The following is a 23,341-nucleotide window of genomic DNA, read 5'->3' on the forward strand; positions in this document are numbered from 1 at the left end:
TAAGGGGTTACTAAATTGAAAACTTTTATTTAAGTTGGTGTTACTGTCGTTACAGATGTGGCAAGAGATATAGAAAATGCTGCTGTTTGTACATATTTAATAATTACTTATGCACAAGAGCTGAAGGGGTGTCTAGCCTGTTGCTCTTACAGCATAATACTCGTAATAAAAGTACGGTAACTGTAGTTAGTTAGTGACTGAGCAGCCCGGTGCATTTCTCCTGATTTCTTTAGTCTGGATAAATTGATTCACCTCCACAGATTAGTTAAACGAACTTCACAAAACGAGTTTCCCCACAGCTGAGTCCTCATCTTAGATAGCTAGCTAAGGATTGACTGTGAAGCACTATGGTCAACACTGTTGTTTTAATATGTGCTGTATAAATACATTTTGATTGATTGATTGATTGAAGGATGTTAGTTACAGTTTAGCTTACAAGCACATTTAACTTACAGCAAAAATTGCGGCAGGACCTTGGGTCCTTCTGGTCTGGTTCTTCATTAAATTGGTAGTCCACTTTAATGAAGAACTCCTCGTGCTGTCAGTTTAAAACAGTCAGTAACGTAAATGCTGGACCTCTTTTCTGTGTCTCCTCTATTTGCCACGGTCTGGAGTATCTGGCCATGTTTTGTGTTTATTAATATCCAGTGTTTTAGTGCTCTATGTGTTATGAGTGGCTGTGTGCAGACAGGAATAGGACCCAAGGTGCAGACTCCGTAGACAGTCATGAACTCAAAACAGCTTTAATGTAAAACTCAAAATATAACATAACTGGAAAAAATCAAAATAAACTTAAACCGGAGGACTGAGAGAACACACAGCTAGGTAAACGGTAGATCGGTAAACGGACACAAAAAAACACAGGGCTCAAATACACAGAGGGAGCAATCAGGGAATGGGTAACAGGAGGGAAACACAGCTGGGGCAAATCAGACCTAACGAGACAAGGGGAAGCAAAACCAAACACATTAACATCAGACATGGACTTTCAAAGTAAAACAGGAAACATAACACAGACTGAACAAAAGACACAGACTCACATGCAGGCACTACAACAGAGGGAACAGAGACGTGGGAACAGGGCAGACACAGACACTGACTGGACACGGGGATATAACAACTAAGGATACACAGAGACAAGGGGATACAGCTGACAGGGGAGACAGAGCAACTAGAGAAGACGGAGACATAAACCATAAGACAGAACTCAAAGAAACCAAAGACTGGAAATAATAAATAATAAACTCAAAAACCTTGGGTCAACGACCCAGGCATGCCTTGTGTTGTGTCTAGTGTTTTTGCTTCTATGTTCATGTTTTCTGTTTTGCTTCCTCCCAGTCTCGTCTGATTAGCGTCAGCTGTGTTCCCTGCCTGTCTGCCATTTCGTCATGTGGGTATATATAGTCTGTGGTTCCCTTTATTCCTTGTCGGTTCGTCTGCATTACTTTGGCGTCTCTCCGGTGTGTCATTCCCTCTATGTCTCAGGCTTTCTAGCTTCAGGTTAGTTTTCACAGTATAGATTACTTTTACAAAATAACTTGTATGACATTGACCGATATATACCATATTTTGCAGACAAAGAGTTACAGGACTCCCAAATATCCCAAATATGACCCTAGCCATATTTAATCATAGAGGAGTGTCTCATTATGTCTGTAAATTATTTCTGCTTGTGTTCTCTCTTTTAAGACTCTGCTGGTCCCTGGTCTCCTGGTCGCTGCTCATTGGCCATTGAAAAAACTTCCTCCAGCATCAGTCATTACTAGTGATGGTAAATTCTATTCTTTTTGCTGAATCAAGCTTGAATGAGTCACTCACCAAAATGAATCGTGTTATTTGAGTCACTGAGTCAGTTGCCCAGAGAGTGCAAAAAATTTAATAAACATAATTTTAAGCTAGACATATTTCTACTAATGAAATTAGTTTGCTAACAGTAACAGGGATGAGTCAGTGAATGAGTCAGTTGGGCTTGTGAATAATGATTCATGAGTCAGTAAAGTGATTCTCGAGTATTGAACGATTCGTTCCTGATTCGCACATCACTAGTCATTACTCTTGCAGCAACTGGCAGCAAACCCTTTAGTGTTTAACCCTGTGTGTGTGTGTGTGTGTGTGTGTGTGTGTGTGTGTGTGTGTGTGTGCACGCATCTGTGTGTCTTCTGAGCATAACTAGCTTTGGTATATAGTATTGTAGTGTTCGTTTGTAAATAGCACTGAGGCAGAAGGGGTAAACTGCATTTATTTTGTATGACGGTAGTGCTTGTTAGCAATGGCAATTCCGGCTCTTTTTAGAGAACCAGCTCTTTTGGCTCTTCAGGTTGTTTTGTTGCTTTAATTAATTTATTATCAACAACAATATAAAATTATGCACAAAAGGAATTACTAATGTAAAAAAAACCTGTGGTTTTATTTATATATGTTTATATATAAATATATAAACATAAAGCACGTACAAACTCCAAAAAACATTGCTAGCGTTAACTAAACTTCCAAAACAGAGCTACTAGATCACTTAAATATACAATTGAAAGCATGTGTGTATTGTTTGTGTATTTATACACAAGCACTCATATATATTCAAGTAATTAAAAAGAAATCTTCATTTACCTCTTACTACCACACACCAAATCCGGTCGTTGGTACTTCCTGGCTTGTGTAGCCACTAGCTAACAAAAGCTCAACACTGCCCCTAGCATCCTAGAGCACTTCCGTTGTGTTTTGGAGTTTGTACGTGCTTTGTCTCTAGGGGCCACCGTAAATATACTTTTATTTATTCACTTTACATAAAATGTAATAAATAAATTATAACATATAAAAACAACTATTTACATTTCAACTTTTAACTATTTAAATTTTAGGCTTTTTGCTTTTAAAGAAATTTAAAGTGAAACAACACAAAACACTGCAAACCACAAAATAATAAAATATAAATTAAAATATGCGAAACAAAAAGAAGAATCACTGCATGAATACATTTTCTGAATATTTTATCATGCGCAACTGAAAATAGTTGTGGATGATTACTATAATAATAATAATAATAATAATAATACCACACCTTACTAATGTGACGATGTTGTCTCTTGTTGTCCCTGGCTCTCTTTCTCTCTCTTTCCGTCCTGCTCTGTTCCTTTGCTACTGTGAGTGTAACTACTGCCCCTCACCCCTCTGCTCAGCGCAAAGCACAAGACTCGCGTGCGGAGTGAAGCGGGAAAAAAGAAAAAAGAGAGAGGGTGGCAGAAAGAAAAAAACCCATGGATCCCAACAAGGAAATGGAGGCAAGAAATGTCATGTTTTAAGAATGATAATGTCTAAGCTTATGTTGTTCAGCAGGTTTCCAAAAACACTGATGTAAAACAAAAACTAGTCATTGGCAGATCTGCCAACTTAGCTGGCAGAAAAACAAATGTCAAGTTCTTGTTTATGTGTTACTTGATGGAAGTTTCCATTAGCATATACTTCATGGTATTTATGCCTAAGGACATTTTGTGCATGTCTCTGAGACACCTGTGGCTTTGATGAGAGAGCAGAATATGATCGTGCCATGAAAAAGTGAACTGACACAGTGCTGATCAGCTGTTTCTTGAAATTGTATTTTATAAATTGTCAAAATAAATCATCATTAGCTAGTCATGACAAGAAGATTTCAGAACCACAGTAATAACCCAAAGGGTTCAGAAAGATCCTTGTATTAGATGCTGAGGAAGACAACAAGGGTGTACGACGTGCTCTGCCCTTTCATCCTACAACTGCTTTGGAACAAGAGAATGAGGGGTGAAAAGCGCCCTCCTCCAACAAGAGCATGCCAAGTTTCAACATGCAGAGCGAAACTGTGTCACCCATGAGGGATTAACAAAGAAACACAAACAACGCCTGATTAAACAGTCAGGCTATTTTTGCCTGAAAAGTTCAGTGTGTTTTAGGTTAAGGTGGTCATTGATGGGACTTTTCTAATCATTTTTACAAATGATAAAAATGTACATGTCTTCCCAAACATCACAAACAAAGGAAAGGTGTATATGAATTCCTGAGTTTCTAACTTTTCTCTAGTCCTGATATGATTAAATGTAACTAGTGTAAATATAATATGCAAATTTCACAGCTACTTGACTAACAATTATTTGTGCACACTCTGCATGGGCTAGACTGTTTCGTAGGGTGATACCAGTTCCTGACACGTAAGAAAGCTGTGCATTGGATCTTAAATACCATAGTGAATATATCAACAGTTTGTTAAACAGTTTCTTTGACATATCTAATGAGTCCTGACACATTATCTGACACCCTAAAAATGATTTTGGGGACATCCCATTTCATTGAGGGATTTTACTAGGCCTCAAGCATGCTTTAAAAGTCATGTTTGGCTTTATATTCTTTTCTGTATATTTCCTGGGATGCTTAGAACTCAAATTGCACTGCTGGAAATAGTTTATTTTGATGCACATGCTGTGTTTTTTTTAAAAATTTGCATTACAACATTTATTTTCATTTTTCCTGCAGTATATAAAACTGGTGTATCTCAAAAATGAAACTATGAAGATACTCAAAATAAATTTCCTTTTGTTGGAAACTATTTTGTACAACTGTTTTGTATTTACAGTTTTGAGCAATAAACCTCTTAAATTTCTCCAAGTAGAAATATATCTAAATAAAACCAAAAACGATTTTCAATTTTTTTGTAGTTTATTGCACTTTATGCAATTTATGTAGTTTCTATGGACTTAATGCAGACATATTACTAAAATTTGGGCTATAATGGTTGTATTGATGTATAGCAACTTGAAATGCTCCCAAAAATGGCACTACAGCATGTAAAAATATAAAGATAAGTGCTGGCGGACTTGGGTTAATGTCATGCACTACCTGCTCAAGAATAGATCTTATACAAGTCAGCTCAGCCACCACACTGTCTTGGGATGAGCTCCTAATGTCAGCTCCATCAGGTGCCTTGGGTGCCACTGATTCTTATATAGCGCTTTTATACTCTAGAGGAGTATTCAAAGCACTGTATACAACATGCCTCACTCACCCATTCACACACACTCACACTCCGATGAAAGCATCGGCAATTTGGGGTTAGTATCTTGCCCAAGGATATTTGGCATGCAGACTGGGGGAGCCAGGAATTGAACCACCAATCAGTAGCCGATCTGCTTCACCACCTGAGCCACAGCCACCCACAGTTGGCTGGTTTCGTGTCAAATAATGACTCTTCTGACTGCACTTGCAAACTCTAGACCTAAGGAAAACAAGTCCATCTGGCATACCAAACACTGGCCAATAGGTTACTATAATGTTCTTATGTATAATATCTATAGTTGGCCTCTAAAATATCTAAAATATCTAAAATATCTTTGCAAAACTGTTATATTTGTTGTTTATATTTCTGCTGTCCTCATGACCAGAGTGCTCTTAAAAGACATGTTAATGTCACTGACACTCTTTAGATGGATACATGAAGGATGTACTGTATAAAAGTCACTTTGCCAATAACTGATTGCAGCTTGTGACAGGAATAATGTTTGTGGCTCAAAATTGCTTCATATCATTCCTGATAGATATGTTTGGCATATGTTTCACAGATTATAGTCCAACAAGGAAATCAACTATTGGCACAAGACCTGTTGTCACTGCACACCAGCCCTACAAACACTGATGCTGGCACCGGCCTTTCTTGGTTTCTGTCAAAATATGCATAGACTGTGTGCTATTGACTTTGTATTGACCATGTCTCATATTTATATTCAGAAAAAAGTTGTTTCTGGAATATTATCTTTATAGTTCTATCATTAAGCCATTAGGAGGCAAGAAACAGGTATAACAACTACAGCCTGGAAAAACCCGAAGCTTTACCTGCCGGCGGTGGTACGTAGTGACAACAGCCAGCCAGCAACTACCCGGGCAGAGAGAGAGCAATGCGTGAAACTAAGATTGGAGGTGGACCCCAGAAATTGCTGGGACCATGACTATCCAATACAAGTTGCCAAAACCACTGACAATAAAACTAAACTAAACCTGCATAATAATAACAAAACAACAGAAACACAAATAATAACAAAAAAATCATAGCTGAATCATAGCTTAACATATTACAGTCTGTCAGGGAGTCATGTGGAGAAATGTGGTCCAACTGCCTTCACAACATTACAGTGAATGCATTCTTTAACCACACTAAGAGACAGCAGGAAGAGCATTGTGTATGACTTGGTTCTTTTACTCATAAAGCTGATAATCATTATGGTGAAGAACGTCATGCGAGGAGCATATTTTTTAGGAAAGTCTAAGAAAGCGTGAAAGAGGTGTAGTCAGCAATGGCTCTCCAACAACTTGTGTGCTGGTTCAATGTGATTATCATACTTTTTTGCAAAGGTGAGAAACAAAGATTTTTCTTCAGTTATTTTTTTCTCATTAGCTAGTTTAATTAAGATTAATTAGAGCTATAAATGTAAACTATTTGAAACATTTTTCTGTCAATACTGTGATAAATATCTAAGATCGTATTTATAAAAGTACATTTAAACAGTTTAAAATCTGAAATCATCGGAAATGTTCACAGTGTGAAGACATCTGGGAATATTAATGTTTTTGAATCTGTTTGGGGTAAATATGCAGTTTATCATTAATAAAATAATAAAACACTAAGTTTTTGTACAAAGTATTGGTATCGGATCAGTATTGTCGATACCACGCTGCTAATATGATACAACAGTGAACCTGGAGGTGGTACAAATACTTTTGAGCTTACAATTCAAAATAATAAATAATAACTTTTTCTCTTTATAAATGATGTTGACTGTTTGACACCAAAGCATATTTAGATTAGGTTTAGGAAACATTTGGTTTATGATCCTTTACTATATTAACCCGTTACACTGATACTACAAATCACACATCATCTGTGAATTGCTTTGAGAAGAGAGCTCTGTTTGATTACCTGAGTGTGTAAATCTCGCTGTAAATCTGTCACAATAACACTTTTTTATTAACAAATCTATAATATAAAACATAAAATAATTGTTCAGCTGAGGTTATCAGAATATGATTAACATAATTATTACTACAATACTGAACAGAGTGACCTAAAACAACCATAAATGATTGTAGCGTTGGACCGCCAAGGTGGAGCACATAAACTCGACGCAGCAGTTGTCAGAGCACAGGCGCTTTATTGTGTGACAAATAATACTGTGGTTTCGACCCTAGGCTCCGGACAAAGGCACTCTGTCTCGCTGCCACACCTTCCCAGCCAGCTGTCACTGTCAGAAAGCAGACACAGTCAATTTATGTACCTGTTCTCCCCGCCTCCGTGCCGCCCCATGAGCTCGCTGTGACGCTTTCTCCCCCGCAGCAGGCCAAATACCACACCCCCGCCACAATGATATTATTTTTTATGGAATAATTATTAACAAAGATCAGCATTTTTTGTCAAAAATGTTTTGATTTAAGAATTCACTGCAACGTTTCATATGTTTGCTTTCTCACAAGCACAAGATATCTTCTCTAAACTAGTTTTGTCTTTTTCCACTTTTAGGTTGCCACTCACAGTTGCCTGGTGAGCAAATGAAGGCATTTTGTTAAAAATTCTTCAAGTTTCATGTTTGTTTGTTTTTTTAACATGTTTGATAACAAGACAAAAACACCATCATCAGTTACATTTTATAATATAGCCTCTGACTAAAAACTCTCTTAACTTTACCATGCATTTTTCATATAATTATGTGGCGCTATGGTGTAATTTTAATTTCCTGAAAATACTTAGCAGAACTTAGTTGTAAGGATTTCATTTTATTAGGAAAAAACAAAGTATACAAAGTATTTTTTTTAACACTGGTGTCATCTTTTTAGGTTACAAAACTGCTCAATATGGAAAAACCTGCATGTTAATGTGTTTTTGTGTCATATGCATCTGTATTTTCTTTAAGTGACATATATTAAAGAATAGTTTTTCATTAAGAGGTCTGATCAGATTAACTGGATAGTACAGGAAAGTACTGTCTTTGGTAATCTGACTAGGTTTACTAGGTCACTTGAAACCGATGATTTAATGTTTTTAAATAATTTCCAATTTCAACAAGATTTATATAAATGCTTCTACTATTTAAATGCAATATGCAAATACTATTACATTTCTTATTGAATAACATTTAGAATATAATTCATCATTATAATAAACATTTGCATCAAAATCAATGTGTTTTTCAAAATTTAATAATTTATGTTTGATTGGATCAGCTGCAGCTGCCCAGCCAAGGAAACTCATGTCTTTAAGCTGATGCCAGAGGAGGTTTGGACCTCAGTAGTTAGTGAGTTAGTGAGCTCGTTAGAAAGATCCATCCTTTCATAAATGTTTGAAAAAGGTGGACTGCATGGCTAGATACTGTTTTTACACCTGTGAAAATGGAGCTGAAAAAAAATCTAAATTAAAAAATTAAGAGGTGTGGCCCTTTACTTCCCTACTACTTCTGGTCTTGTATGTCTCAATAGAAGCAAAAACATACATGTTAGATAAATGTTGTGCTTGTTCATAAACAATTTATGTAAATGTTGTTTCTCATAATTGTGAAAGAGTTTTGTGATGATTTTCTTCTTGTCTCCTCTACAGAGCCAGTGGAGTTTAATATAGACTTGAACTTGCTCTTCCCAATATCCAGTCTGCCCTCAAATTTCATTGATCTGTTTAGAGGCTATGTGGAAAATGTGTCCTTCCCCCAAAACATCACCGAGTCTTTAATAATAGAAGACTTGAACTTCACCACATGTAAGAATTTTGTGCTCAGTCACATTTAAATGTGTTCATACTCTGGTGCATGATTTATGAGCTGTGTTTGGTGATTGTCTTAAATGTGTTTATCAGGGTGCTATCCAAACTCCACTGGAGGACAGCAGTGTCAATGTGAGGACCAGTTTGCCTGGTCATGTGAGAAGTGTGGCCAATACGGTGCATGCAATAATGTCACCTCCCAAACCTGTGAATGCATCAAAGGGCTTCCTCCTGGTGGAGAGTTCTGTGAACCAATCGCAAGTAAGCCTCTATCACGGGCCAGTTTCTAACTCCTTGCTCTGCAGCACACGCACCGCAAAAGTGCAAATTAACCAACCAAAAATAATGATTAAACTTTGGTTTGTTTGTCTTTTGTCTTTTGTCATTGTTAGAAATGAGGGTGTGTTCTTTTTTCTTTTGTCTGTCTTTCATTTGTTTTTTTCTTCTTTGCCATTAATCATTTTTATCATTCACTAGAAAATGAACATTTTAAAGTCATAATTTTCCTCCATAGATGTTGCTTCATGTCCAACAACAACTCCTGGTATGTGAACATCCTTCTTGCTTCTTTGTTCATTCTTTAAAGTATTTTTTCCCCAGTAAATTTCATTACAAAGATGTGTAGTCATTTTACTTACAAACTGTACTTAAACAATCTTTCAACAATTCAATTTGTGTTAATAATTTATATAGCTTCAAATATAAATTTAAGCTACCTTTACTGACCAAAGCTTATACGGTGAAAACATATAACCCCAGCACTTGATGTGTTTGCTTCATCTCTTTAAAGCAAATACTTGATATTAAAGACATAATATGTAATTTTGCAAGGATGATGTAAATTACATATTATGGTTGCATTTGAAAAAAATAATTTGAAGAATAGAAATAGCTTCGTTCCCTGTTTCCATAGTCACAACACCATCAACAACATCACCTACACCAACATACAGTAAGACATTGGAAATGTATAGTGAAGAATGAAGGTCTTTGTGTGAGCTCCAGATTATGACTTGCACTATTAAATCTAAAAAAAAAAAAAAAAATCACTTTTGTTTCAACAATACAGCTCTTTAAATGATCTAGAATCACATGTGACTTGTGACTCAATTAGCTGTATTTCAACTTTCAGTTTAAGTGGTAGTAAATAAGGTTTGACAGTGCCAGATTAGAACAGTGTGGAAGTGGGGAGCAGATACATCATCAAAATTGTGTCTATGTAATAAACAGGGGCCATATAAGTGACAGCTTTTGTTAGCATTTTCTTGTAAATATCATCTCCTATCTTTGTGTTATGTATATGTGATGGATTCCCCCCTTTTTCTGCTTCACAGCACCAATAGACTTTGATATAGTCCTTGAATTACACATCCCAGCATCCAGTGTGGCCCCAGATTTCAGTGATGTACTCAGACACATTGTGAGAAATGTCTCCCTAACCCCAGTCATCACTGAGTCTTTAACACTGAAAAACCTGACCTTCACCACATGTAAGGACTTGATGTTAATTTAAACTTTGTAATCAGTCATGTGTAATAGTGTTCATGTGATCCTGTATGCCTTATGAATTGTGTTTTGTGTTGTCTTAAAAAGGGTGCTATCCAAACTCCACTGGAGGACTGCAGTGCCGGTGTGAGGACCAGTTTGCCTGGTCATGTGAGAAGTGTGGCCGATACGGTGCATGCAGTAATGTCACCTCCCAAACCTGTGAATGCATCAAAGGGCTTCCTCCTGGTGGAGAGTTCTGTGAACCAATCGAAAGTAAGCTTCTGTCATGGCGAGTTTCTAACTCCTTGCTCTGCAGCACACGCACCGCAAAAGTGCAAATTAACCAACCAAAGATAATGATTAAACTTTGGTTTGTTTGTTTTTGTCTTTTTACAGTATGACAAAAGGACTTTAGCTTTAACTTCTCCGTTCCAGTCCTCTCTTAGGTCTTTCTCTCTATTTTTTGCATATTAAGGTTTTTTTCCTCTTCATAGGAAACAGAGAAATGGTATATTTACCGTAGCAAGATACCCTACGATCCAAACTGCACAGACAAATTTTGTATTTGCTTACATTTGTTGAGCTTATTTTTAAATCTCATGACACCTGAAAAAGGTTACTCTATTGATTCTCACTTTCCTTGAGCAGTTCTGCTAAATGCATAGTGTTGACTCCAACTTTATTAATTTCCACCATGACCACATAGTCATGATGAGAAGGGCAAAAGGGTTGTTTTGAGGGTGTACACAGGAATGTGGGATGGCATTACTTTCTTATTAGGCAAGTATCTCCAAGCTGTCCACTAAAAGCAAAACCAGACTGCAGACAACAAAGAGTTAAATAATAGTGCAATTAATTGATCTTGCACAAATTTTATTTAATAAACTCTGTGCCCAAGCTTCATTACTGATTGTTCCCATCCAATTATAATTATAGGTCTGAGATTATTTCAAAACATTAAGACATGAGTGTATTTTTTTTTATTCAAAAAGTGAGCTGGTTCCATGGTTTCCCCGAGGAGGAGTCTGAAAACTGAAGGCTCTGCCTCCTATTCTACTTTTAAATATCTTGCACTCTGCAGTAATATCACCTCACAAACCTGTAGGTACATAAAAGGGCTTCTTCTCACTGGAGAGCTCTTTTTTTTTTTTTTTTTGCTTGTTTCACTAAAGAATAATAAAACCACTCCCAGATTTCATAAAACATAGAGAAAAGTAACAATTTCTTTAAAAAAAACTTGTTTATTGCTATCACAATACCAGCCTTTTCAGAATTCATTGAGTTTTTCAGAATGACTTTTTTGATCCAGTTTTGAGATCCCTTCCCAGACGCCTTAACGCCCACTCACATCCTGGGCCATCTGATCTCAGGAATTCGCATGATAAGGTGGGGCCAGGTTTCACAATGAACTCACCCGAAACTCTGGCTGATTGGGACCCACACCCAGTTTCACACCTTGGCTCAGGCGATTAGAGGATCATCAGGGGGTCCTTTTGTCCCTCTGTGGGGGGTCACTCCCACTAGGTTTATATCTGGGACTCTCCACCATTTGACCTTAGAACTGAAGAAGCTTCTCGGATGAGAGGTGAAACGTCTTCAAGCAACTTAAAGAAGTCCAGATGCTTTTCTTTGCAAACTCATTTGACTACGATGACCTGGATGACTGAGAACCTTCACAGACCTAAACCTATATAATAATTTCATAAGCTTAAATCAGAGGTATAACATGGGCTAAGACAGTGTAATAATCTCACATAATACAATCAGGTTTCTATGATATCTACTTTGGTATTTATTTTTCTGTTTTACTAAATTTTTTACCAACATATTTTCACTTTGTGTGCTCCCTGGGGAGTGTTTTTCCATAAATTTCTCATCCCCCCCTGAGGCAGTCTTACTCGCCTGATTTTGCATTTTGACAATAATTGGTGCCACAGACAATGTGCCTGTTTCACACTCACTCACATGAGCACACACAACGTTATTCACTTTTATTTCTGTAACTCCCTCCAAGTTGAAAAACGAACACAAGGCGTTCTTGATTTACTGGCATTTATTGCACACGGGCGCCACCAACGATGCCACCAGAGATGCCGTAACGATGCCGTGAGAACTGTACAACAACATAAAATAATCAATTTCCGCCGTACATTGTTCTCATAGAGAATAAACAATAAGGTACATCATTAAACAACACAAATGCTTACAATTTACCTTCACAAAATGCTAACATATACACGTGGTTACCATAAACTCGCTCGCTCTATCACAAACAAACATCTTATTTTCTATCACAACATATACAAATTGCATACCTCATTGGCCGCATTAACTTGCAGGGGTTAAATGAAACGCTTCTTGTAGTGTCACTCTTTCCCATAGTCGAACGCTCCGTTGCATACGTCTACATGTTTCTACCACCACCAGAGAGAGACGAAAAGCATGCTGCGCTCTACCGAGTGTGGCGTGTAACTGAAAATATTGTCACCCCAAACAACAGACTAAACATTGGTTCCACCCCGGAAACATTCTGTAACCCTTGTAAATGTATTTCCAGCCAACAACATACATTACATCACACACATATATTAACAATAAAGTATTTCACTTATTCATTGTAACTTGAACCATAAAATTGTCTTAAATTGCATAACTGCTGCTGACGGCAGCCACACTCCCACCAAATCATTAATGATTTTTCAACTGAACCTCGTTGTAAAGGCAAGTGTATACAGTCCCTTAGTCACATAGATCACAGAGACAAGAATTCTGAACTATTCAGCTTCAAGTAGGGTAACTGTTTTGTGGATAGGTCTTTCAAGATACACTGGCTTGTTAACTCTTTTTCCTTGGTCATCCAATGTCGCATCACTGATTAGCAGCTCGAGTTTCCTAATGATTCCATCCTCACTAGGGTACACCTTGGTTACCTTGGCCAACTTCCACTCATTTCTGGGTAGACTATTGTCCATCAGCACCACAATGTCGTTGATCTTAGCATTTCTCCGTGCCTTGTACCATTTTCCTCTCTGCTGAAGATTCAGCAAGTATTCCCCTTTCCATCTGGTCCAGAATTCATTAGCCAGGTTCCTTAAATCCAATAGCCAAGACTCCCACCGTGGTTTGAGCTCTTCTGACAGTGGTTCATCCCATCCAACCTTGTCTTGACACATCTGTTGGAGTATTTGCTTTCCAACCAGAACAAATGGTGCCACAAAGCCGAGAGGGTCATAGATGGATGCCACAGTTGATAAGACTCCTCTTCTGGAAAGTGGGCGTTCATCCACAATCACTCTGAAATGGAACTGGTCTGCAACAATGCACCATTTGATTCCCAGAGCTCTCTCAATTTGGGACTCACCAAGAACCAAGTTGCGGTTTCGTACTGAATCTGCACGTTCACTCTCTGGAATGGATGCAAGTACCTCATGATCGTTAGAAATGAATTTGTGAATTCGCAGTTTGCCAGCACTGCAGAGTTGCCTTGCTTCCTTTACTAACTTAATGGCTTCATCCTTGGTTGCGACACTTGTGAGCCCATCGTCCACGTAAAAGTTTCGTTCAATGAACTGAATGGTCGTTTCACTGTAGTGACCATGTCCTTGGGCAGCAACATGTTTCAACCCAAAGTTTGCACAACCAGGGGAAGAGGCAGCTCCAAATAGATGCACTCGCATGCGATAGACTGATGGTTGAGCCTGGAAGTTTCCATCGTCCCACCAGAGAAATCTCAAGTAGTCCTGGTCCTCTGCTTTGACGTGAAACTGATGGAACATACGCTCGATATCGCACATTATGGCAACTTGTCCCTTGCGAAAGCGACAGAGAACACCTATCAGGCTGTTCGTTAATTCTGGTCCGGTAAGAAGGTGATCATTCAGTGACACGCCTTCAAATCTTGCTGAGCAGTCGAATACAACCCGTATTTTTCCTGGCTTGTGTGGGTGATACACCCCGTGATGAGGAATGTACCACACAGGACTGTTGTTAATTTCTCCTCTTGGGACCTTTTCTGCATCCCCATTTGTTATGATTTCACTCATAAAGGTCGTGTAGTCCCTTTGATATTGTTTGTTCTTTTCAAATCTTCCTTTCAAACATCGAAGCCTATGGACTGCACACGTCTTATTGTCTGGGAGATTTGGTCGATCTTTCTTGAAGGGGAGCGGCATTTCACAGTGACCATCCGCCTTGATTTTGATTCCTTCTTCCATGATGGTTAGGAAACGCAAGTCTTCCTGAGATAGATTAGCATCCTCTACTCTTCTCTCACTGAAGTCAGACTCAAGCATCCTCAGCACATCTGGCGGTGAAATGAACTCCTTGACTTGGGTTCGACATATATATTTCACTTCGTTTGTGAGCTTCTTAGATGTCTGGAGGTGAGGTTTCACTGACTTCATGACAATCTTGTGACTGCTTCCTATAGCATCACCATAGTCGACACATGGGCTAACACAACCGACTATGCTCCATCCAAGATCTGTCCTTTGAGCAAATGGCTCATTGTCTTTACCTGGGACGACCTCTCGGGGCAGCAAAGCCTGTGGACAGTTGTATCCTATGAGAAGCCCTACATCGCACTCAATCAATGGAGCGATCTCCTCTGCAAGATGCTCTAGGTGTGTCCAAGCTCTTGCCGTTCTTGGTGTAGGAATGTGACTTAGATTGGCAGGGATGAACTCTCTTGAATAGGTTACAGGGAGAGAAATCTTCTTTGATGAATAGAAACCTCTCACCTGCAGTCCAACTAACCTTTGACTCGGGATGATTGTATTTCTGGATGAAAGTGTGGAGAGTTTTAACTGCACAGCCTCCCCTTTCATTTCCAGAGCTTCTGCCTTATCTTGCATAATGAATGTGGTATCGCTTTGGTTGTCAAGTAGTGCATATACAAGAATTTCATTCTCTGGGTTACTTGATGTAGATAGCCAAACTGGGACAACCGTAGAGGAGTACATGCTGTCCATACCTTGCACTACTCTGTTTGACATGGCTTCATTTGATGGTTCAGGAGTATGTTTGCTCTCTGTTCCTTCCGTTGACTTAGCATATTTCGAGTTTTTTACACTCTCCCCATGCTCATCACTGCCTTTCTCTCTTCTGGTTGCTCTTTCACGGTCTTCATGTAAACATGTTGGGTGTTTTTCCTTACATGTCTCACAAAGACTCCTTCTTTTGCAGGTCCTTGAGAGATGTCCTGGTTGTAAACATCCAAAGCACAACTTCCTTGTCTGAATAAACTTAACGCGTTCCTCAACTGGTCTTTCCCTGAACTTCCAGCATGTCTGTATGCCATGATTGCATCTTTCACAAAAAGTGCATTTCTTACGTTCTGCATTCTCTTCAGAGTTGCTCGCAAGCACCTTTGCACCAATGTTTCGTGCCTTTGTTATCTTTACCTTTTCACCATCATTAAACTTCAGGGCATGAAGAGAAGTCACTGGGTTGCAAGCTATTTTTGCTTCCTTTGTGATGAATTCCACGAACTGACTGAAAGTAGGAAACACATTACAAGTTTCTTCTACCTCGGTCACCTTCCTGTTCCAACTGGCCACCAGCCAATCTGGCAGTTTTGTTAGAAGTTTTTGATTTTCATCACAGTCGTTCAATACTTCCAGACCCTTAATCTGGGACATTGCAGCCTGGCAGCCTCTAAGGAAGTCTGAAAAATCCCTCAGCTCAACACTGTCTTTGGGTCCGATTTTGGGCCATGCGGCAAGCTTATCCTTGAAAGCTTTAGCTATCACAAATGAACTTCCAAACCTTTCTTCCAGGATGTCCCATGCTGAGTTGTAAGCTGTATCCGTTCCTAATAGGAAGTAGCTTTCAATGGCCTTTTTTGCAGGTCCGCCAACATATTTACGAAGGTAATAGACTCTTTCCCCTACTGGAATGTTTTTCCTACCTATCAGGGTTTGAAATGACATCTTCCAATCGCTATACCTTAGTGGATCACCCATGAAGATAGATGGTTCAGGTGTTGGGAGACGGCTTACATTAATAGACTCTGCTATTGCTTCAGCGAGGACTGTGATACTATCTGCTTGGTGTATCACGGGATGCTCACGTGGACTCCTTACAACTCCTGGAGATCTATGTTGTTGAGCTGCGTGGTTATGAAGTAACTCTGTTATTTCCTCATCCGAGCTTATGTCTTGTTCATAAACTTGGAGTCGTGCCTTCGCCGCACTTAGCTCCTTAACAGTCTGTAAGCGCTCTATTTGTCTGCGTTTCTCTTCCAGTGCTTTCTTTCTTGCCACATTTTCTTCCTCTTGTAATGCAATCTTCTTTCGATTTTCTTCTTCAAGACTTTCAAGTTCTTGTTGCTCACATTCTATCTCTTGCAGGACCTTTAGTGCAGCTTGTGTAGCAGCTAGCTCTGCTACGGCCTCTTGTCTCTTAATGGAGGAAAGGCTTGACTTTTGTGACTTTATGCTGGAACTGCTTGCAGAGCTTAGACTTCTTTGAGAGCCCTTACTTATGCCTTGAGAAGCTGAAGATGAAAACACTGAACTAGACTCAGGCCAGACTAAATCCTCTATCTGAACGTCTTCGTTATCTTTATTCTGAAGGTAAGTGGTTGCATTGTCCAAGATTATTTTGGATACCGCGTCACAGGTGTCTGCCCTACGACGGATCTCACTGTCTGGGGAAGCACATTTGCGCAAATCTTCATATGCGTGTTTCACATCTGCTGATGCACAACTTAACTTACACATCAAATCCTTCACAACCTCAACAGAGGGGGCTCCCTTTATCATTTTCTTAGCTTGCTTGGCGTTTGCTTTCCATTTATCATAAGTTGTAGTGAAACGATGCTGAAGTTTTTTTGACTTATCATCATGCAGTTGCTGAGCCTTTTCAGTAAGCTTTCGAGGTCTTTGACTTCTTCGTGGCTCTTCTTCACATGACTGCTGTACATTTGTGGCACTACTATCCTCAAGTAAGTCGCCGTTCTTAGTTTCATATTCAGTTGTTTGATCCATTCTGCGATGTTTACTTATTACTTGGCACAAAATAAATTCTAGCTATACCTTTAACAGACATGCGGTTTAACAACAGACCAGCTCAATTGCCTGAAATATTAATAGCTACAAGCTTAACCTTGTCTTTAGGTGAACTTGTCCAAAACATCAAGAATGGATAATACCTTCAAGATTTTACAACACCTTAAACCTTAATAAAATATCTGAATGAATACCATCTTGAGTCGTATAAATATGGTGAACTTTGTTCCTAAACCAACAACACATACGACGCAGCACTTAATTCTACAACACTTCTAGCATCCAAATAACACGAATAGGTAAAATGACTTCACCTATAAAAAATCTTATTAGACAGAACCATGAACTTAGAAAGGAGATATGCAGAGCACCAGATTACTTTCAGTTCTTACAGTGTTCCGTTAAACAGTCGTCAAAGTTGACCCACTTCTTAACATTTAACTTGTTTTAAATGCATCACTTAAAGGATCGTCCATGTAAACTTCAACTGTTTGCTACTTAGGTTAACTGGCGTATGCATAGTCTTATCTGTCTGATGCTAGCGTGCGAAGAATTTCTTCTTGCTCAGTGGATGACGACACCGCTACTCGTCTCCTCGCCTCATGCCGAGCAGACTGAGTTCTCACTGTAACTCCCTCCAAGTTGAAAAACGAACACAAGGCGTTCTTGATTTACTGGCATTTATTGCACACGGGCGCCACCAACGATGCCACCAGAGATGCCGTAACGATGCCGTGAGAACTGTACAACAACATAAAATAATCAATTTCCGCCGTACATTGTTCTCATAGAGAATAAACAATAAGGTACATCATTAAACAACACAAATGCTTACAATTTACCTTCACAAAATGCTAACATATACACGTGGTTACCATAAACTCGCTCGCTCTATCACAAACAAACATCTTATTTTCTATCACAACATATACAAATTGCATACCTCATTGGCCGCATTAACTTGCAGGGGTTAAATGAAACGCTTCTTGTAGTGTCACTCTTTCCCATAGTCGAACGCTCCGTTGCATACGTCTACATGTTTCTACCACCACCAGAGAGAGACGAAAAGCATGCTGCGCTCTACCGAGTGTGGCGTGTAACTGAAAATATTGTCACCCCAAACAACAGACTAAACATTGGTTCCACCCCGGAAACATTCTGTAACCCTTGTAAATGTATTTCCAGCCAACAACATACATTACATCACACACATATATTAACAATAAAGTATTTCACTTATTCATTGTAACTTGAACCATAAAATTGTCTTAAATTGCATAACTGCTGCTGACGGCAGCCACAATTTCACTTTCCCTGACGTCCCAGACGATGGCCGCACAGAGTCCCGGACCTCACAATCCCGGCTCGTGGCTTTCTCTGAAAGACTTCTAGTCATCCGTGACGACAGCCAGGTGGTGTCCCGGACACCGGGCTTCACGGTCGCGGCTTTACCTTACAAAGCAACAAACACTTCTTTCGTTGGCTCTCCCAGAGAGACGTACAGTAGTTCCAAACTACTCTGCATATACGGAACACGGTTTACAGGGCTGTCCCCTTTGTACTTACGTGAAGTTGTTACCGCGTGGTCTCAGTCTTGAATCCATACATCCGTGCCCGCTGGGGGGAAGGCAGATGCTATTCAACCGGCCTGGCAGAAAATCTTGTGCCCTTGGTCTTTTGATAAGTATTCCTGGCTGACGTGAGACTTCAGCCCATCGTTCTCCTCCCCGATGAACTAGAATCCGGCTCGAAGGACCAATTTAATGTCACAGTTTTACCCCTGATACTGCTGGATAAAAAGAAACTCACCCAGGAACGAGGTCACACAGAGCTCAAATTTTCACTCACCGCAAGGGAAGCCGTTGTCTCCAAACCACTTCAACTTGCTTCCCTCTGCAAGCTGCTTTTATTGTTTATACTCATGAATATTCATGAAGCTTGTTGCTATGTTAGCTAAGACACAATATATGGTTACAAAGCATGTTGTGCAAGCGTTGTCATACGATGTGAATGCAGCCTCCCATGATGTTGTCGTTATCTTGTGATGCCAGGTGGCTTCCTTTATTGAGTGCAGTCTGTTCTTCTCAAGGCTGCTTGTTCCCTTTATGAAGTTCATGCACGTGCTCATATGCGTAGGTTACATAGGGAGCAAGCCAAGCCATTTTAGCTTTTGAAATGGTAACCTATAACATTTTAACTCTAATATAAACCTGTTGTTAGAAATAAGGGTGTATTTGTGTTCTTGTTTCCTTTTTTTTTTTTATCTATTTCTGGTTTTCATCTTTGCTGTTATTCATTTTTGTCATTCACTAGAAAATGAAAATTTTAAAACCATAATTTTCCTCCACAGATGTTTCTTCATGTCCAACAACAACTCCTGGTATGAGAACATTCTTCTTGCTTCTTTAAAGTATTTTTTTGCAGTAAACGTCATTAACAAATGTGTAGTCACTGTACTTATTAACCTAAAATCTGTCAACAATTCTATTTGTGTTAATCATTTATCTATTCAAATATAAATTTAAACTACCTTTACTGACCAAAGCTTATACGGGGATAATATGTAACCACAACACTTGAAGTGTTCTGCTGCATGTCCTTAAAGCAAACACCTGATATTCAAAACACAATACATAAGTTGCAACAGACATAATATGTAATGTTGCACGGATGATGTACATTAGATTTTGTGGCTGCATTGGAAAATATGATTTTGAAAGATAAAAAAATATGCTAAAATCTAAATTGCTGCTGTTTCCATAGTTATAACACCATCAACCCCACCCTTTACTACAGCAACAACCGGTAAGGCCTTTGAAATGTAACATGAAGAATAAATGTCCTTGTGTGAGCTCCAGATTATCAGTTGCACTGTAAAATCTAAAACATGAATGACTTTTGTTGTACCAACACAGCTACAGTGGGGCAAAAAAGTATTTAGTCAGCCACCGATTGTGCAAGTTCCCCCACTTAAAATGATGACAGAGGTCAGTAATTTGCACCAGAGGTACACTTCAACTGTGAGAGACAGAATGTGAAAAAAAAATCCATGAATTCACATGGTAGGATTTGTAAAGAATTTATTCGTAAATTAGGGTGGAAAATAAGTATTTGGTCACCTCAAACATGGAAAATCTCTGGCTCTCACAGACCTGTAACGTCTTCTGTAAGAAGCTTTTCTGTCCCCCACTCGTTACCTGTATGAATGGCACCTGTTTGAACTCATCATCTGTATAAAAGACACCTGTCCACAGCCTCAAACGGTCAGACTCCAAACTCTGCCATGGCCAAGACCAAAGAGCTTTCGAAGGACACCAGGAAAAGTATTGTAGACCTGCACCAGACTGGGAAGAGTGAATCTACAATAGGCAAGCAGCTTGGTGTGAAAAAATCAACTGTGGGAGCAATCATCAGAAAATGGAAGACATACAAGACCACTGACAATCTCCCTCGATCTGGGGCTCCACGCAAGATCTCATCCCGTGGGGTCAAAATGATCATGAGAACGGTGAGCAAAGATCCCAGAACCACACGGGGGGACCTGGTGAATGACCTGCAGAGAGCTGGGACCAAAGTAACAAAGGTCACCATCAGTAACACACTACAACGGCAGGGAATCAAATCCCGCAGTGCCAGACGTGTTCCGCTGCTGAAGCCAGTGCATGTCCAGGCCCGTCTGAAGTTTGCCAGAGAGCACATGGATGATACAGCAGAGGATTGGGAGAATGTCATGTGGTCAGATGAAACCAAAGTAGAACTTTTTGGTATAAACTCAACTCGTCGTGTTTGGAGGAAGAAGAATACTGAGTTGCATCCCAAGAACACCATACCTACTGTGAAGCATGGGGGTGGAAACATCATGCTATGGGGCTGTTTTTCTGCCAAGGGGACAGGACGACTGATCCGTGTTAAGGACAGAATGAATGGGGCCATGTATCGTGAGATTTTGAGCCAAAACCTCCTTCCATCAGTGAGAACTTTGAAGATGAAACAAGGCTGGGTCTTCCAACATGACAATGATCCAAAACACACCGCCCGGGCAACAAAGGAGTGGCTCCGTAAGAAGCATTTGAAAGTCCTGGAGTGGCCTAGCCAGTCTCCAGACCTCAACCCCATAGAAAATCTGTGGCGGAGTTGAAAGTCCGTGTTGCTCGGCGACAGCCCCAAAACATCACTGCTCTCGAGAAGATCTGCATGGAGGAATGGGCCAAAATACCAGCTACTGTGTGTGCAAACCTGGTAAAGACCTATAGTAAACGTTTGACCTCTGTTATTGCCAACAAAGGTTATGTTACAAAGTATTGAGTTGTATTTTTGTTATTGACCAAATACTTATTTTCCACCCTGATTTACGAATAAATTCTTTACAAATCCTACCATGTGGATTCATGGATTTTCTTTTCACATTCTGTCTCTCACAGTTGAAGTGTACCTCTGGTGCAAATTATTGACCTCTGTCATCATTTTAGGTGGGGGAACTTGCACAATCGGTGGCTGACTAAATACTTTTTTGCCCCACTGTATTTATTTGGCTGCATTAGAAAAGTATACTGAAATCTGAACTACTGCTTTTTTCTGTTTTCACAGTCACAACAACAGAAACAACAATTCCTACTTCACCATATGGTATGACGTATCAAATGAAAAGTATAAATGTCTTTGAGCTCTTGATCATCACTTGCACTTTAAAATGTAAAAAACTGCATCACCGCTGTTGTAACTACACCGCTATTTAACCGTCCGGTTTTGTGCACCCCATCCCCTTACTTTAGTGTCCCCGGTCAGAACTGACCAGTCAGTGTTAACAGTAATTAACATAACAAACATTTTTCACCACCAAATTCAGTTCAGTGGGCCGTCAGTGGGTCTTTCATTTGGTCATTCAGTGGGCCATTCAGGGGCTCACAGGCCAAAAATCTGTGCAAAAATGTGGATTCATTGTCATTTGTATTTGTCTGTTTAAGGGAAACCACATTCCTGAAATATCTGATTAACACTGCAACTTGAAGTTTTCTTAGTTCTTTCCAAGTCTTGTAATTCTAACAGAGTCCCATCCTTCAACTCTCTAAATACTGTATGAATGTTCTGTTGTTTTCACAAACTAGTCCTAGTTAATGTCTTTCTGAGTCAGGAGCAAATCCTTTGGAATTCTTATAGTGTTTTTATGGTGAAGCTCTTTTGACTGTCACTACTACATCTTTCAGTTCTGCTATACCTGGGTATCTATGACCTTAAATATTCTCCATGTTCTGTCCCCTTTATATCTTCTCTGTCTTTTTTTTTTTTTTTTTTTTTAGCTGTGCCTATCTTTTTAACAAGGTCTGGATCAACTCGATGTTATTGTTTTAGCGTGTCTGAAGTGTCTCTCCCTTAGCAAAATAGTGAGGATTTTGGTCATCTGGGAGGCACTCTCAAATGACCTGTAGAGCTGCTGCACCAAGTTCTGAAATCGACTGCAGCAGGACTATATTATTATTAGTTGTAGTAGTAGTAGTAGTGTTAATTAGTGCTGCAACTGATCAAAAATGTCACGGTTCGGATTGGATCACGGTTTTAAGTCACGGATTGGCTCAATTTTTGCATCAGTAAAAACAAAAAAATTAAAAAAAATTAACATTTACTTATTGAAGTCTTTTTTGCCTGTTCAAAACATTCAACTCAAGACTCATTCCATGCAATTATTTAAAAAAAGCAATTATGGTTCAATATAGGACAGTATAAGGCTTTGTATCTACCACTCAATTCAATTCAATTTTATTTATAAATCGCCAAATCACAACAACAGTCGCCTCAAGGCACTTTATATTGTAAGGTAGACCCTACAATAATACACACTGCTCATTATATTGCACTCCGCTGTGATATAATGAGCAGTCACGGTCACGTAGCTTTCCGTTGCTACACCTATTTGTAGTAGTTAGGGCAATAGAAGATGCCTGGGACAGTTCAGCCACAACTTAAATCTCTTCCTGCTCATACATGCTTGAAACGATCTTGCCACTAAAGTGGACGCAAACAGGATATCATAGCGTGGCTCAAGCAGGTTCATCATAGTTTAAACCCCTTGTTTTGCACAATGAAA

The 23,341-nt window shown here is 39.3% G+C and overlaps 3 protein-coding genes across 5 annotated transcripts in view; 2 read left to right on the plus strand and 1 right to left on the minus strand.

The window, feature by feature from the left end:
- LOC309697527 (uncharacterized protein) overlaps nt 1-23,341 on the plus strand; it is a 125,953-nt gene that overhangs the window by 74,201 nt on the left and 28,411 nt on the right. The gene's annotated exons all lie outside the window — the stretch shown is intronic.
- Nucleotides 6,198-23,341, plus strand: part of LOC309697605 (uncharacterized protein) — a 34,321-nt gene continuing 17,177 nt past the window's right edge. For both annotated transcript variants that reach the window (XM_082519659.1, XM_082519660.1), the window contains exons 1-11: nt 6,198-6,369; nt 7,532-7,552; nt 8,603-8,758; nt 8,855-9,022; nt 9,276-9,305; nt 9,675-9,713; nt 10,096-10,251; nt 10,355-10,522; nt 19,610-19,639; nt 20,023-20,064; nt 21,847-21,885. In XM_082519659.1, the coding sequence (XP_082375785.1) occupies nt 6,312-6,369; nt 7,532-7,552; nt 8,603-8,758; nt 8,855-9,022; nt 9,276-9,305; nt 9,675-9,713; nt 10,096-10,251; nt 10,355-10,522; nt 19,610-19,639; nt 20,023-20,064; nt 21,847-21,885 (907 nt within the window). In that variant the 5' untranslated portion in view covers nt 6,198-6,311. The remainder of the gene's footprint in view (nt 6,370-7,531; nt 7,553-8,602; nt 8,759-8,854; nt 9,023-9,275; nt 9,306-9,674; nt 9,714-10,095; nt 10,252-10,354; nt 10,523-19,609; nt 19,640-20,022; nt 20,065-21,846; nt 21,886-23,341) is intronic.
- LOC309700215 (uncharacterized protein) lies at nt 12,254-18,550 on the minus strand. Of its 2 annotated transcripts, none has more exons than XR_014274605.1 (2): nt 12,565-18,550; nt 12,254-12,362 (listed from the first exon to the last, which is right to left on the minus strand). XR_014274605.1 is itself a non-coding variant. In XM_082523662.1 (2 exons), exon 2 carries the CDS (start codon nt 17,236-17,238, stop codon nt 13,024-13,026), a length of 4,215 nt encoding a protein of 1,404 aa, XP_082379788.1. In that variant the 5' UTR covers nt 17,239-18,000; nt 18,203-18,550; the 3' UTR covers nt 12,254-13,023. The 2 variants fall into 2 exon arrangements, 1 of the variants encoding a protein (XP_082379788.1); XM_082523662.1 differs by having other exon boundaries at nt 12,254-18,000; nt 18,203-18,550.

The sequence above is a fragment of the Aulonocara stuartgranti genome (assembly GCF_965226115.1).
Source record: "Aulonocara stuartgranti genome assembly, chromosome: 3".
NCBI classification, from domain to species: domain Eukaryota; kingdom Metazoa; phylum Chordata; class Actinopteri; order Cichliformes; family Cichlidae; genus Aulonocara; species Aulonocara stuartgranti.

Coding starts and splice junctions, on each gene's coding strand:
- LOC309700215 (XM_082523662.1), bottom strand. CDS start 17,238: ATGGATCAAACAACTGAATATGAAACTAAGAACGGCGACTTACTTGAG.